The sequence below is a fragment of the Molothrus ater genome, chromosome 15 (assembly GCF_012460135.2).
Source record: "Molothrus ater isolate BHLD 08-10-18 breed brown headed cowbird chromosome 15, BPBGC_Mater_1.1, whole genome shotgun sequence".
NCBI lineage: Eukaryota > Metazoa > Chordata > Aves > Passeriformes > Icteridae > Molothrus > Molothrus ater.
This window is the reverse complement of record NC_050492.2, coordinates 4326242-4343608: the sequence shown is the minus strand read 5'-3', so window position 1 is coordinate 4343608 and position 17367 is coordinate 4326242. Positions and strand designations below refer to the sequence as shown.

General features: G+C 41.3%; 1 protein-coding gene across 1 annotated transcript in view; it reads right to left on the bottom strand.

The window, feature by feature from the left end:
- The window catches only part of SLIT3 (slit guidance ligand 3), a 490596-nt gene that overhangs the window by 69177 nt on the left and 404052 nt on the right, over window positions 1-17367 (bottom strand). The window contains exons 24-26 of the mRNA XM_036391775.2: window positions 16187-16258; window positions 11559-11722; window positions 6463-6587 (exon numbers count right to left, since the gene is read on the bottom strand). Of these exons, the coding sequence (XP_036247668.1) occupies window positions 6463-6587; window positions 11559-11722; window positions 16187-16258 (361 nt within the window). The remainder of the gene's footprint in view (window positions 1-6462; window positions 6588-11558; window positions 11723-16186; window positions 16259-17367) is intronic.

Sequence of the window (17367 nt, the reverse complement as noted above, 5' to 3'; positions counted from 1 at the left end):
ATTAAGCAGAGTTATAGGAACCAGCAATCACCTGAAAGGCAGAAAAACCACAGAGGAAGAAAGAATTTTATTTCGTGTAACAGGACCAGGCAAACATAAGAACAAGAGCCTGAAATTCAGACTAAATGCCAATAAAAACTTTTCCTTTACCCTGGGAAAAGAAAGATTGGACGTCTGGTCACTCATTTAGAACTAGACCAGGAAAACAGTAGTAAAACCACAGTGAGGGAGAATAATCCCCACTGACAAGAGAATGAATGTGTCAGTGCCCACCTGTGGGTGCAGCTCCCATCCCTGCACTGCTCAAACACAGGGAATGCCTGAAGCTGCTCAACATCTGCTTTCTTGCTGGCCCAACAAAAATCAAAATACTTCTTCAGAGCTGGCTTTATTGTTAGGAGCCCTCATTAGGGCCTGCCACACTACATGAGCGGGTTTTTACAGGGCCTGTGGTGGGTGTGCTCCTGCCTCGATGCCTTCAGCCAGCAACTGGGGCAGTAATCCCTCACTAAGCCTCTCATTTTATGCTCTTCTACATGTAAATCTCTGTTTTCTTTACACCTACTACAACAGAAAGGGCAAAAAGCAGGTAACACAAGTCTGACTGCTGCGTGGTAAATTTTACAGAAAAAGCATGTGGAAGAAAATATTGTGATTTCTGCATTTTTTCTGCCCTAGGAGCTCTATATGAAATTATAATCACTTGCTGCTTACGCTGGTGTTTGCCCTAAAAATCCACACATAAATACAGATCTACTCATTTTATGTGGCCACCCATTACCTCTCATCCCTGAAGGCCTTCTCTTTTATGTAACTACGAGTGGAAAATACTTCTTTGACACTCATTAATAGGCATTTTCAGTATGGCTATCAAACAATCAAACAAAAATAAAACACCGCAGATCACATAAACACACACTCCAGGAGAATTTATTAAAATGAAAGCTCAAGGCAGAACCACCTCACACAAACAGCATTTTGCTGCACTGATTTCTTCTACACCAAATCTTGGCATGGAGCTGACACTGCAGTGCCTGTGCCCTGACCCTGGGAGAGAAGGGTGGAGCAACACGTGGAGGCAGAGAGAGGAGTTTGCTCTCCTGGATCCTGTGGGTGAGGCCAGGCTGCTTAGAGTCCCTTCCAATTCCTTCTCCCTTTGCAGCTCCAGCTTGGGGATTTATTTATTGCTGAGGGATGCACATGGGGTGTTGCAATGTGCACACAAGGGTCAGGCCATAGTGTGCACCAGCCAGCCTGCTTCTAAGTTTGTTAGCAAAGCCTCAAGAATTCATCAAGACTACTGAAACAGAAATTGTGCTAAATTAAGAAAGAAGAGGGTGACAAACCAAATGCCAAGACCACAAGAACTGGATAACAGAGGACTGTGAAACACCTGGACTGTAACCAGTCATTACTCTGAGAAATGCAGGCAGAAAACGAGTGAACAAGACAAAGGCACCAATCAACAAGTGTGCACTTAGCAGTTTGTAGAATCTATAAATATGTGTGTAATGTAAACAATGAATAGCTTCTGCTTAATCATATTAGTCAGTTCCTCAGGAGTCCTAAATTTCCCACAATAATGGGGACCCAAGTGTGTGTTAATAGAGCCAAGGAAACAAAAGCACAGAGCTACATCTGCCCACAGGATCAGCCTGACCAACCAGGCACAGCAAAAGCCAAACTCTGCACTGGGTTACAGCCACTCAACCCCACCCAAGCCAGCATCACTGAGAACTTGCCCTGTTGGAACAGATGAGCAAACACCCCCACAGCCACGCTGAGCTCTGGGCTGAATCCTCTCCCCAGGCTGTCCCTGCTGCAGGGCTCTCACAGATTATTGGTGTAAGGCTGCAAAAGCTCTCTGCAGTGAAGTGCAAATTTATCTAAAATAATAAAAGTGCAAATTTATCTAAATAAATTTATTATTATATATTATTAATATATATTATATAATATTAACATATAATATAATTATATAATACTATACATTTATAATATATAACATATTACATACTTAATATAATATATTAATATATAATATAATATGATAATTATAATATATTAATATTATATATTATATATTATTTATTTATTTATATAAATAAATAAATAAATAAATAAATAACCCCTGCTCCAAGCACAGCAGGGCCAGTGCACCCCAGGAGCCAGGGGCACAGCCAGGGCAGCACCTGTGGCATGGGGACAGTGCTGAGAAAATCTCCTGTCAGCCTCATGCTCAGCAGCCAAAGCTCCTGCTCAGCTGCACTGACCCCCTCAAGGGCTGGCACTGAATTTTTATCAATGCACAACATGGGATTTGTGTGAATGCCCCATTTCCCAGAGACATCCTGCTCTGGGACCCTCCACTTCTAAACTTGTTTCCAGGGACAAAAACCAGGCGTGGGGGGTGTGGGGAGGGGGAAGAGCCAGATTCCTAGCAGAAATTTGGAGCCAGCTTCCTCACTAAATATCATTCTGGCTTCACTGTAATGCCTCCCACCACAAGAGTCTGGCTGCAAAGAATGCTGTCTCTCCAAAGCCCAAGAGCTTTACCCAGGATTTTTCCAATTGTATCTGTCATTCTGGATGATTGGTGAAATTGCCTCAAGACACCACAGGTCTGCAGGAAAAGTCAGGACACTGGCTGAACTCAACAGGGAGGTGAAGAGATTTGGATAAAATTTAGAGCAACTCTAGCACAGACATGCATCAGCATCTGGTGCCTGGAGTGAGGGATGTGCGCTGTGCCAATTTTACCCATCTTCACTTTCCATTTCAGACAGCTTTCAGTGACAGCAGGACCCAGAGGTGACAAACATCTGCATTCCAGCAGCTCTGGCTCCTTTACCTGAGCAATCAGAGGACATTCCTAGGCAGGCACTGCACTTCCTATTCTGGCTTGGCAATGTTCTTTCATTTCAGGCAAAACAAAAATGTATGTTAGACTATTTCCCCAGTTCTACAAGTAATTCTATTTGAAAGTAAGCAAATTATTCTTTATTTGTTGCTACTGCAATTTTAAGAAAAAGAAAGTATAAAAGACAAAAATCAGCCAAAAAACCCCAAAAGGGCATATTCAGAGTAAAGCAATGACAAAATACATGGAGTGTTGGTTTCAGTCACTTTAGTTTTTGCTACAGTTATTCAAGTGAAGTTTTTTCCAATAGCTTATTGATTGCAAGCTTGATTAATCTCTTGAATTCCAACACCCATGGACTCAGTTTTGCAGTATCAGTGGGAATACTTACAAGCCACAGACTCTACAGAATCAATGAACTGGTGGGTTCCTGTTATCTGTTTCCCAGCCCCAGCTGCACTCACACTCACTGCCTTTTGCAGGTGGCCAGCAGCATTTCCAGCAGGAGAAATCTCCATCTCTCCACTTACAATCAGACTTTACAATCTAAACCACACATATTATTTAAATCATCATTCAAAGAATGCTATGGAGAAGAGAAAAAACCCCAACCCACTGGAAAATGACCCCTATGCCTGTGTTTAATATGAAAACATGAGTTTAATAACATGGAGAACCAGCTCCTGCCAGCACTGCTGGCACCCTGGAGCTCCTGCCAGATGCTGGAGGTGCCAAGAAAGCCTCCCTGGGGCTTTCTCCCAAAGTACAGCCACAACAGCACTGTGTCAGCCATGGTTTATCTCCAACAAGCACTTTGATCACCCATTTTAAGGCAAGAGCAGCAGCAGAGATCATTATCAGCTCAGCCTTGCCCCTCGCAGCTCAGGTGGTCCATGACTTATCTCACTTTGAGTTTACCCAAACCATCAAGGGCAGCACTGAAATTGCTAAAAGCCCCACAAAGTATACATTCAATAGCCAAAACCCCTCTGTGAGCATGAAAAGTAAGAGATGGAACTGCCATCAGTGTGACAGCAAAAACCAGACCACAAGCTTGGAGAATGCAGATAACTGGGGGAGTGTCCTGATCCATCAGGCCCCACTCTGGCAGCTGGTAACTGAGGGGACTTTCTGTGTTTTTCTGAAGGCTGGCATGAGCACAGGAACCCCAGAAAGCCTCTTGTAATGCCTGCCCCTTCGCAGGGAACATTACGAAGCCGTCAGCTTAAATTTGGGAAAAGGGTGGGTTTTTCACTTTATTGATGCACTCTTCCACAGAGGATTTTTTTAAAATCTACATCAAACAAGGAAAAACAAATGCTGAGAGGGCAGATTTAGGGCAATTTATCAAGGTCTGGGAAATAGCTTCCAGATGGATGGAGCTGTTTGGTGCTGGCTGGTGAGAAGGAAGCAAGGTATTGTTATTGAATTAGCATGAATCTCTGGTGGAGAACTGCGTGGTAGATAGAGTGCTCCTTTCATATGGTTTGCATTTGGACCTGTCATATTTCATTTTTATTCAAAAACCTGTGGTAAAGACACACAGTTCATTTTTTGCTTATTCAATTTCCACCAATTCTCCCTGAACTGTTAGCCAGTATTTTTAAACCCTGCTCCCAGTGCCATGCCCAGTCTGTTTGCTCTTTGCCACACTTGGCTGGCAGCTTGGAGCTTACAAGCTCACAGTGGTTTTGGGTTTTGCATTCACACACTGATGTCACCTAAGAGTGTGTGAGAGAGGAGAAAAGCTGGATGCTCTGTGAGATGTTTAAACTGAGCCACATCAAGTGTTTACCAAAACCCCTCCAAGGAAAACGACGCATCCTGGGTTTCATGCACACTACAATGTGCTGATAAACTGGAGGCTTAATCTGGATTTTTCTTTTTAATTAATCTTCCCTTCATAAACATGTCTTTTAGCAATATAAATGCATCTATACCAGTAACTTGTTATCTAATCTATCCCAGTGAATAAGGGATACTGCAAAAAAACCAAAAACAACCAGCAAACAAAAGTCTGAGGGCCAAAAAGAGAAGGCAAACTCATAACACATTTTTACTTAGAATAACCTGGATGGCTGCTCCATGATACATGTCTTAAAGAGTAAGGTACATGCAAAGACTTATGTGTTCACCTGCTAGTTCTGAAATAATTTGCTTTTCAAGTTCCCATCTGAAGAATTCAACGTAATTTATGGTAAAAATGAAATTAAAATGACTATTTTCTTATTGACCTGAGGAGATAAATAAATTGTTATCAAGTAGTTTCAGGTAAACAGATTTTGGACAATATGGTCCTTTAAATCCTAGAAAAGTTTCTGGTATGCCACTGGGTAGAAAGATTTCTAATGACAGAAAATCTCCAATGCTTTTTCAATTATTTAGGAGAACTGTTATTTTTCTTGAGTAGGGCACTGGGGTGAAATAGAAGAAATAAGCTTTATATTTTCTCTTTCCCAATATTTCAGGGATCTGTCAATTACCCTGGGATGCATCCCAGGAAAACAGAGAAGGGAAAAGGTGATATCATCAGAACCAATTAATTCCTAAATCCTACCTGAAATGTAACACACAGATACTTGTGCTGACTTCCCACATGAATGTCTGGTTTTGCCCTCCTTTTTCCCCTATAATTCTTATTACTTTGTGTTTTAGGAGCATCTGTTTCAACTGACCAGGACTGTAAGAAGTATCCAAAGAGGACAATAATAAAATCCCAATCTGCAGGATGCAGCCTATGCTGGCCATAGCACCTGAAACCCCCCAGGCTGTGAATAGATCATATTTCTTACTCATTTATTACTTAGTCCTTCAGCTACTGACTCCTGAGCTGGATTTCCAGCTACATCAGCTCTGGGACAGTGCCCTGGTGTCCTGAAGCTCTCACAGTGAACAAGGGGAGTTATCCATCACTGCTGAAGAAACTGCTTTACTCAGTGACCCTTTCCCCATTTCCCATTGTGTTATCAGGAAGCCCAGAATGGGAATCCACAGGATTCATATATGCAGATCCCTCTGTGGACTTTAGTGCTCTGAATTCAGAGACAGCAGATTTAGGGGTTGTGTCTGGTCAGGGGTCACCCTTCTGCTCATCAGTCTGTGGAAGGTGGGTGTAAATTACCAGGTGTCAACATTCTGTCACCATGGACCAACCTGGCCCTGAATTGTCACCTGAACTGCCTTTCCTTTGTCTGGCAGCCTGTGAAATGGTGATCTGGTTGCTGGCAGAAAACAAGAAACTAAAAGGAGGATAAAACCAACTTGGCATTTTATATGGATATCTACATCCCAGAATCAGAGAATGCCCATGGCTAGAAGGGACCTCTGGAGGTTCTACAGCCCAACCACCCTGCTCAAAACAGGAGCACCCACAGCAAACTTCTCAGGATGGTCTGTGCAGTCACAGCACAAAGCAAAGCCCTTCCAATTGCACAGGATGAAATTTGTGGCAGGGCACAGCTGAAAAGTCACACACAACCTGCTTGAGCAAGGAACCTTGGGCCCAGTGCTTGTAAAATCAGCTCCTCACAGGACAACCACTAAAGAACCACAAGTGATGGGGAGCAGCTCCTTGCTCCTCATGTAGTTCACTGGAGCCATACCTTGAACCCAAAAGGGCAGGTGCACTGGTAGAGCTCCACGGGGTCACTGCTGCACGTCCCATTGTTCTTGCAGGGGCTGGAGAGGCAGGGGTTGCACTTGGACACCACACTGAGATCCACGGGCTCTGCAGAGGCAAACACAGAGTTAGGGACGGGGTCTCTGGTGTGGAGATGACCCCAAGGTGGGAAAGTCCCTTTCTCCCAGCCCTGAGACCAAAGAAGAAGGCAGAATTCCTTGGCTCTGGTTCTCAAGGTTGTTTATTTGCTCTTATCTAATACATTGTCTGTCTGACCTACTGAGGTCCTGTCCAGCAGGTCAGTTTGAGGCACTCTGACCTGCCCTCAGGGTGGTATTGTCTTTTTATGCTAAAAACCACGTGTATTTTATCTACAATAATTTTCCAATACCTATCACCTATGTTAGACAGTCTGTCTCTACTCTAAACCAATCCAAAAGTGCCAACATCACAGCAGAAGATGGAGGACAAGAAGGAGAAAGACAGAACATGCCCAGATTCCTCCATCTTGCCTCTTGAATCATTCTAAATCCCCAAAATTCTACTTTTTCACCCTGTGGTAAATTCACTATCATTCTACTCAAACCCTTGTGGCTTGTAACTCCTCACACAAAGTTGGTAATTGTTTCCAAGGGCTAAATCAAAGGTACAGGTGTTTCTGACTCTGTGCCAAGGTCTCTGAGGCCCCTGCCAGGGTCTCGAGTCCTCCAGGGCAGCCAGAGGAACGTCCTGGGTCCCAACATGTTAGCAGAGAGCTGGATTGCAGAATTAACACCCCTCATGCACACACAAACACTTTCCCCCAAGCACTGGCACAAATGCACATGCTGCAGGTGCACTGCACAACACCAGGGGATTCCCAGGGATCAGAGAGGCTTTAAGTGCTTAAATCAAGTGCTAGGCAAGTCTCAATGATGCTCATATTCTCCTGAAGATGCAAACATATGCTCTGAAAAAAGCATGTTGGGATCCTCCAGGGAGTGGGTTATATATATATATGGCTTTCAGCAATTTTTCCTCTTCTCAGTTCTGGAAATCCTGCAACAGCAGCCCCAGGGAACTGTAACCTGACATTTCTATGGCTGATAACAAGAATGAAAGTGCAGATGCAACAACATAAATAAAAACCATGTACAAGACAGATTTAGTTAGAGGCTTATGGGAATATTTAGGTGCAAAGTGCTCTACCATCCTTAATTTAACATTAGAGTTTGAAACTTATTTTCTTCCCTTTCTGCCCAGAAGAAGGATCAACACTGACCTATCTCATCAAAGTGCAATACAGGCAAATATGCAAATATGTAAATGTATGCAAGTAAATAACAAGGCCATATTTAAACCATGTAAAAAACCTCCTATTTGTAGCAGAAATCTTCCAGAGAAGTAGTGAAGTTTGTAGGTGAGCAGGAAGATAAACACAGACTAAAACAACACTAATTACATTTGGGGTCCCAAGTCAATCAATACTTTATGGTTGAGACTTTGCAGAAAGCTAATTTAGGCAGTTATATTCACAGTTAAAACATGGTGATTTTTTAAATGGCTACATTTCAAATAATAATAAGTATTAACTCATTGGCTTTTATATGTAAAAAAATGAAACCTAGCACTTTAAAGTGGCTTAAATTATATCAGGCAGTAAAGACCCTAAAGTAATTTTATTTCATTTTCAAGGAAATACCTTTAAAAGTAATTTAAAATTGGTCTTGTACTAATCAAAAGTGGGCATAGAGCTTTTGTTACTGCATGATAAATGGTAGGAGTAAATTGTGAAACATCCTGAAAGTGAAGAAAAGAAGCTTAAATTTGATGTTCAAGAGAAGATGGAGCTCCAGAGTCACCAGAACTAGGGATGAAAAAATCCCTTCTAGCCAGGGATTTGCTTTGAATTGTCCTGCATGAGTTATGAATGTTCACTTTGAATGCTTGCAGAGCACCAGCAGGGGTAAGAACATGGCAGAAGTGGGGGCTGAAGGGTCTCAGGTGGCAGCACTGGGCTGTGTCCGGGTCCTGTAGTGATGGTGGTGCCACCAGGGACTGACTGGGAGTGCACAGGCAGCACTGAGGGAAAAATACACAGGAAGAAAAAAATCTAAAAATAAATGAAGGACTGTTGTCATCCTATTTTATGTCCAAACACAAAGCCATACGTGTTTTTACCTTGGAAGAGGAAATCACACCTAAATTCCTGGCACTGACAGGGGCTGGAACGTGACATACCTGAGTTACACTTATCTTCATGGTAACATAAACAAAGAATAAACAAAGGTGGCTCCTCTGAGAGCTCATGAGACAGGCAGCAGTGTTGCTCTTTTAGATTTAGAGGTCAGTAAGCCAGAATTTGTTCTACTATTTATTTCATAATACGTGTACATTTTCCATTTATTTCTACGGCATAGATCAAAGCTAATCAATGTAGGAGCTAATAAGAACAGTGTTAGTTCCTAGCAGTTAAGTAGTTCATTACTTTGCCCTTGTGGATTTGATTTATAAATCCATACAGCAAAATGCCCTCAGCCCAGCACATTCCTTTCCTCCACTGCATAGCTGGGAGGGCAAGTTAATAAAAAGCAGAGCTGAGTTTGCATGACTTGCACATAACACACTTTTATTTCCTTGGCTCTGCTGATACATAACCTCCTGCTCAGGCACGGGCTAAAAACATATTTTTAACAAGAAAAAGTTCAACTACTTTTTACATTATTTACTAATGTAAAAGTTCCCGGAGGTCACAGAGGACATCTGAGCACGACCTTGCTGCAGCAGCTCAAGGTGCCCAGCCCAGCATGGGCCAACCCTTGGTGGGCACCCAGGGTTTTGGGGGTCAGGGCTCAGCACACCCTGAAATGGGAACAGGGGGCAGTGAGACTGCCAGACCATGCCCTGGCTTTCAAAATATTTGTATTTTCATGAGCAAAGGTGAGTTTGTCAAGAGGCTTAGATCTTCTTGAACTTTCCTGCCACTTGTCCAGACCATCAACTGTTTCTGCTTGTGCAAACACCAACTCCAAATCAACACATTATTTTCTCCTTTTCTGTTCAGATAAAGCAAGCTAGGGGGACTTTTGGGATATTAGAAAGAACATGAGCTTTCTAGTGGACCAATCTAATATTTACATAGAAAGCATACAACTACATCTAATATCCTGGATCACAGATGTACTGATCTCTTGCCTAAGAGTTGCTTGTTTACTTCAGAGAGAAAATGAGCATAACTCTTGATATATCACAGGTTCAGAATGAAGAAGACAGCCAGTCTCTTTCTGGTTTAATTTTCAGATCCTGTGTAGTATACAAAATCAATTATTTTCTTTGGTTCACTTCATGGGAGCAAGTGCATTATTTGCTATTTTTAGTACTTATATTTCTACTTCACATTTGAGACACTATTGTAAAGTCTCTGGTTTGATACTTATGGTCAGAGTTCTGATAGTTTTGAGACTGACATTTCAAAGTAATTAAATTATAAGGTTACAGTTATTAAAGATACATTTGAAAGGACATAAAATTCCACTCAGCCTTGGGAACCTGTGTTTTAAACTCACCCCAACACCACCATTTGTTTGTTCAGCAGTTTAATTCCAGCACCTATAAAATCACCCTGCCAAGCAGTGCTGTAAATGGGCATGGTACTCTGAGAGACATAAAAACAGGCTTTATGCCCTCATTTCCATTTCTAAGAGAGGCTACTGATACATCTTTTCCGCTATAAATATAGATCCATCTTCAAGTTCCTGCTGGTAAGCAAAGCAAAACTCTGAAACTCTTTTTTTAAGAGAACATGCAGATATGTCTTAATCTCCACCACTCACTAATGAGCTACTTATTTAATCCACAGAAAAGTGGATAATCTGAGTGCCCTCTAAAGCAGTACACTCCTGCCACTGAGCACCCCGAATTGTTCAGAGCTGCCCCCCAACCCTCTCCTGAACAAATGCACACTGAATTCAAACATGACACATTTTCTGTAATCTACAGCTTCTGAATCACCACTGATTGGAACGGTTTGCAGATCTGCAGATGAAAATGTACTTTTGGGTAAATATTTGCTTTAAGAATTCTCTGTACATTTTCAAGTAAATGTACATAATAACTACAGTGCTCTATGTTTTTATATTACCTCTTATTTTCCCAATTTTTTGGGGGGTAAGTCACAGGCCAAAAAAATTATTTGTTCCAACAAGTTCTAACAACACCCTATATGCTAATGTGCCATTACATAACCTGGGGTGAGCATCAGGAACACTCACTGCTCTCAGGCTCCTTGCTTCTCCTGCCTTAGTGGAGAGTGGAGTGCTTCTCCTCTCCTTGGTGGAGCAGCTAACTGCACTTTGGGGAAGAACACAAGAAAACACAACTGTCAGAACCCAGGACATTCCTCTGACTGCCCTGGAAGACTTGAGAGCCTGGCATGGAGTCAAAAACACCTGTGCCTTTGATTTTAGCCCATGGAAACAATTAGCCACTTTGTGTGAAGATTTACAAGCCACAAGGGTTTGAGTAGAATGATAGTTAATTTGTCACAGGGTGAAAAAGTAGAATTTTGGAGTTTTAGAATGGGGGCTCAAGAGGCAAGATGGAGGGGTCTGGACATGTCCTGTCCTTCTTCTCCTTCTTATTGTCCTCCATCTTCTGCTCTGATGGTGACACTTCTGGATTGGTTTAGAGTAGAGACAGACTGTCTAACATAGGTGATAGGTACTTGGAAATTATTGTAGATAAAGTACACGTGGTTCTTAGTATAAAAAGTTAACACCACCCCAAGGATGGTCAGTGTGCTCCAACCCGAGCTGCTGGACAGACCTCAGCAGGTCAGAGGAAGAATGTGATGGATAAGAGCAAATAAACAACCTTGAAAAGCAGAACTGATGAATCTCAACTTCTTCTTTGGTTGTGGGGCTGGGAGAAAAACACTTTCTAACACCTCAGGAGCCATTTCAGCGACAGAAACCCCAGACACAACTTGGAAGGAGCACGACATTCCGGAAAACAAACCCCAACCCCAACTCCCCCGCAAAACCAAGGGTGCAAGAGCACAGCCCAGTGGGCAGAGCCTTGGGCAGAGGTGCCAGCTCCTACCTTTGCACTGGAAGTGGTGCGTGGGCGTGGTGAGCAGCAGCCTGTCCACCATGGCCTCGGGGCCGCGGCAGCGCGCGATGCCCGGCTCCTTGTAGCCCGCCTTGACCCACTCGGAGAGCCAGCGCAGGTGGCAGTCGCAGTGCAGGGGGTTGGTGCCCAGAGCCCTCGAGGTGCACAACAATTAGCACAGGTTATTTGGCAGGGAAAGACAGCAAACAGCTCTGATCTCAGCGAGGCACGGTTTATTCTACATTTCTATGTTATTGTTTCCCAACGAGGAAAAGATCTGTTGAGTATTCAGGAAGGATTTTAGATTTCATCTCCTGCTCTTCCCCTTTCTTCCCATCATTAGTTAGGGAAATTATATAAACACCTAAGAAGAAATCCCTTTTTCAAACAATTGTGCTTGAGCAATGTCACCAGACATATTGCTTTCATCAAATTCATCACATTGATTCCCTTTAATTCTCTGTCCTTCCTGAGCGTATTCTAACCCTGAATTGGGTAATTTAGTTTGGGTCTGATGACTCACATTAATGACTCCTCACCAGATGAAACACATATGCAGAAGATACCTCCATTTTCCAAACTACAACCCAGTGCCTGCTAAGTTTATTTATGACTTTGAAAACACATTTGCTGCTTGACCCATCATTTGAGTTAGGTCAAACAGTTGTAGAAGATGCATTTATATAGCAAAATTATAATTCTCAGAATTTTTTCCTTTATTAGTGGATATCTATCCAAAAGAAAATCAACCTTTTTACCTTAAATTTAGGTGCTACCTTGACTAATTTGTACTTCTCTTTCTCTTAAAGAAAGTGTCTTTTTAGGCAATCGGTCAATTACAAATAAAGTTTACACTTCAGAAAAATCAATTTGAAGCCAACTAATTGTTTAAAATGTGAAGAGATGCATGTTGAAAGTCTGTATTTATTTTGCTTAAAGTCAATGTAAGACTTCAGCTGTACAACACCTGAATTGACATGAAAGGAAAATAAGCAAAATAAAGAATAGCACAAGGAAGAGATACTAAAGAAACAAATTATTCAAATAGGTTTTTAGACTTTAAAATTTCTGCATATGCTATAAACTATTTTTAAGATGGCACTGTAAACTCAAGCTTCTTTCAAATAAAAACATATCAGGCAGGATATTAAGATAGAAACCTCAGTAAATTTGTTGATACATTTCTATTGGAGTGACTAATGAACCCACTGTGCCCTAGACAGATTCATAATGAGAGTTCATGGGTTCAAACCCTGTCTGGGGCTCATTCATCAAAATTAAATGTGTACTGCAGCTCAGCATTAAAAAATACCCATCCACTCCTCCTGTAAATCCATTGCTTACAATGGAAAAAAAACTACTGGGTTGACTTTTTGACCCTGGAACTGTGATCAACTGGCTCAGTTGTCCAAGGTCAAACAAAATGCAGCAGTGAAAGCTGAGAAATTTTTAGTGTTGAGAAACTTCCATATATAAAATGTGAGTAGGAGGACAAAGGAAAGCTTGTTACCGTGTTAATTAATATTTATAAACTATGTTAGAAATAAAGCTGCTCTACAGTCACAAAAAATGATTACTAATAACATTGTTGATAACTTCAGAAATGTATCCTTCCACACTTCTTTTTGTGGTTTGTGCTTTGTTTGGGGGTTTTTGCCTTTTATTTTTTTGTTTGGTTTGGTTTGGCTTGGGTTATTTTTTTGATTTTTAAAAAAAAATTATTTCTAGGAACCAGAGATAATTCTTGTATTTTCATTCATGAGTTCTAACATACTTTCTCAATTTCTCTGCCTATTATAGCAAAATATTTCCAGAAGGTAAAAATATCTTCTGCTGTAAGGAAATACCACCAGAAGCATTTTCAAAATGTTGGGCAGATATTTCTGTTCAGACACTTATTTTGTTTAGAGGCAACTCTGAATAAAGTCAATTAAAATAACTCTATCCATGACAATGCTGAAAAAAAGAGGAGGGGACAATTTATTTTTATAGGCAGTTAATAAAAATTTGAGTAAAGAGAAGATAATTCAGCAGGATTAGAAATCTGAGCTGTTTATGGGAAATATTTTGGAAATACCTGCTGTACTCAACATCATCCATTGCTGAGGGTTTGTGCAATCCCTGGGGTGCCACAGGGTCAGTTTGTGTGAGCAGTGCTTGGGACACTCACCAGTGAAGGGTGAGGACAGCAACTGCAGGACCTGACCTAACTGGGAAGGTCCCAGCTCCATCCCAGCAGATTTTGGGCTCTCTTAAAGTAATATTATACCCAATCCTACAGCAGTGCTGTAGCATTCTTATCATTGCCCTGGATTAAAAATGTCAGTAGAGTCATGGCTTAAATAGACAATTATGTGATTCAACTAAATAAAGTAATAAAGAGTAAACAAAAGCAGTGTACAGCACATACAAACCTACCTCAAAATTCAGTGAGCTAAAGCTGCATAGTTTGTTATGATATTTCCATTACAGCGAGATGATGTTCATGACATAAAGGAAATGTGGTGAAAATGTTCCTGTAGGCTTTAAACAGCTATGGAGAAAGTGATTGGACCATCTGGATTTCACTTTTGTTCTTCCAATTACAGACCAACTCAAAACTGTTGCAAAAGACTGACTAAAATCCATAGTTTTGTCTATGCTATACAAAAATCTCTCTGCAATTCTAAAAGCCAGTTTGATGTCCCCCTTGTCCTGCCACAGGAGGCTTGGGCTGAGCATCCTTTCCACACCCTGGCACTCAGCTCTGCCCTGCCACAACACCAATCCACCCTCAGCCACATACCATGCACAATTAGGACAAATTTTTGTTCTCCCATGCTTTAAGAATTTGAGGATAGCAAGTCCTTGTATGATTTTCAAACTGACCCCAAGTGCCTGCTTTCTCCTTGAAGATCAGTGTATCAGGAGGGGCTCAAAATGCATTTATTTTCAATTATTATGACTCTGTGGTTTTGAGTAAGCACAGCTTTTTCAGGCATGTGAGGAAAAAATTAATTGTGGTTCCTAAAAGTTTCAGGATCCTCTTTAAGAAACTGGAGAGCACAATTGCACTGTAAAATTCAACTGCTCAACTGTGCAAATTACACCCCAGACAGGTCTTATTTATTTTATGGATCCTATTTATTACTGTTCATTTGGGCTTTGTGTATTTTACATTTCTGGCAGCACATACATCTAAACAGAAAAGAGTGCAGAGATTGTATTGGGCCAAAGGGGATTTTATCACTCCCTAAGGTGAACAGTTTACCCAGGAAAATTGGATCTCCACTTCATTTAATGTAAACCCTGAGGGAAATTCAAACAAATGGAACATGCTATGTTTATTCCTGGAGTTCTGAAAGTACCCCCAGCAGCCAGATTCCCAGTATGGAAGGTGTCACTGCACTCCCAAAAGCAGGAACAGGGCTTCAGCTCAGCCAGAATTTCAATCCCAAACACACAAAAAGACTGGACTAAACTGGGAACAGGAAAAACAAATGTGCAAAACCAATGATACTGAGGTGTAAGCTGGAAACAGAGAAGATTATTTCATTATTTCTCTGCTCAAGTTGCCCAAGCTGCTATCATGATTTCTGTGCCTATCTGAGATATTTTTATTTTTTACTGTCCATAGAGGAACAGAGACAGAAAGCTGCCAGGGATGTATCTGCTACCCAGGAAATACTTCAATACAATCTGAATCTGGTGTTCAGGGAAGTGTTCTGGAGGGCATGGTAAAGGTTAAAAAGAAACAATAAATAGATATAAACCTATGTTAAATGCACACATATCTGCTTGTGTTTACATCAGCATCAGGGCAGAAAACATCTGTATCAGCCTGTGCAACCACTCACTTCACAGAGGGACCAACACATGCTCAGCCCTCTGATTAACTGAGGGCAGTCATCAAGAAACTTGCTGCACAAAATTGCTTTTCCTACATCAATTATCTAATAGTGTGAAGTATCACATGCTATCTCAGTGAAAAAGCATTTTCTGGTCACTCAAGTTTAGTTTGGAGCCATTGCAGCTCTTTGTCTGCTCTTTCATCAACTAAACTGCATTTGAAAGTCTCCTGGCCCTCTACCAGTGTAATAGTAATTTCCTCAACAAGCTGAAATGCCTAATAATTTTGCAAACTATGGAATGAAGCATTAATGCTGTGAAATGACCAATTTCCATGTGATTAAATATATAAGTCTGTAGTAGTGATTCATCAACAAGGCCATATACTGACAACATTCCAGCATGCAAAACATATGACACTTATTAAGCAAAGAATTCACATTTGCTTAATATTTGCTCTTTGTGGGAGGTTTCCTGCCTCACTCTTAAACCATAATATGCTCTGCATTTCACATTGACAATGCTGAAAGAAAACCTTAAACACAAAGTCCACAGCAGAGAAAACTGTCACACTTGCTCATTTGGTTTTCCTTAAGAAAATATTTTCATAACTAATAACAACAGGTCCTAGAAATTTTTATTTCCTTTGAACAGATGCACTATGAATATCCAGAGCACATTACGAAAAGTGAGCAGGAAAACCAAAAAAGCTATACAATCCTAGCAATATGTGCTGTTTTACAAATCTGAAACCATCAATCCCAGAGATTCAGCCAGGCAGAAGTACTTACAGATGGGACAGGGACACCAGGTCATTGAAAGATCCCTCAGGAACACTGGAAATGTCATTTCCATGGAGTGTCCTAGAAGGGGGAGAAGCAGGAAGGTATCAAGCCACAGTATTTTGTCTGGCCCCTGCAACTGAAGTAATGGATGCTTCAAAAGAGTATTTAATTTTGATTCTTTGAGAGTTTCTGTGAGTTTCACAACTCGTGAACTTCCATGGTTTATCACTCCTGCCTCGAGGTGTTGGCATTTAAAACAATGATGCAATCAGAAGAGTTGGTGAGTGCTGCTGTAAATTAAAAAGGTGACATACCATTTATGCCATTAAAAGTGTATTGATGACAAGTGGACCCTCACATCCAGACCTGAGTTCTCTTACAGAATCCCATTAGCCAGAAGCACAGCAAAAACAGAGCAGGGGAAATAAGAATTGTGAAAGTTAAATTAACTATTGACTTCAGAGAGATCCTAGGAGAGAGAGCAAGAGTCCCTGAGGGTAAATACAGCCACACTTTCCTATTCTTACAGTAAAAACCACCTCTCTGTGCTACCAAGGAAAGCACCTGAAATCAGTTGTTTTAGGACATTATTCACCCTGTGCAAAGAAATTATAATTTTAAGCAGCATTTTCAGGACCCTTGAAAGGAGTGAAAGGGTTTCTCCACTGTTTCCAGGACAATTTAAGCACCCACTTTATTTCTTCTATGAGAAAAGACCCACATTTGTGCATGGGTTACATAGAGAAGCATAGATGGGAATTCCTGTCAGTGCTCCAGACATGGCAGAGGAGGGTGGAAAACAGAATGCTGCCGTGTGGTTTGGAGCAGCTCTTGCCCTTGAGTCATTTGTTTTCTAACTTACCTGGTGATTTGCTGACACAGCAATCACAGTTTTTACTTCTGTGAGTGTACCTATTGTTGAAACATTGGGTTTAAAACAATCCAAATCTCAACCCATGGAAACAGACAACTGCCCTAAGTGAAAAAAAAGCATCTGTTTTTTGCAACCTTTCTTCCCTAACACCACTTTCAGCTGCACCAGGATGTACACAATGCCCCTCCAACATCCTGATTCTGAAATTTTCCTTTAAGCCTTCCTTGGTTTTGACTATTAATAATAACTTGCCATATATAAGGGTGTATCTCCAAGAAATGAATCTGCACAGGAACAGGAAGGATATGAGCTC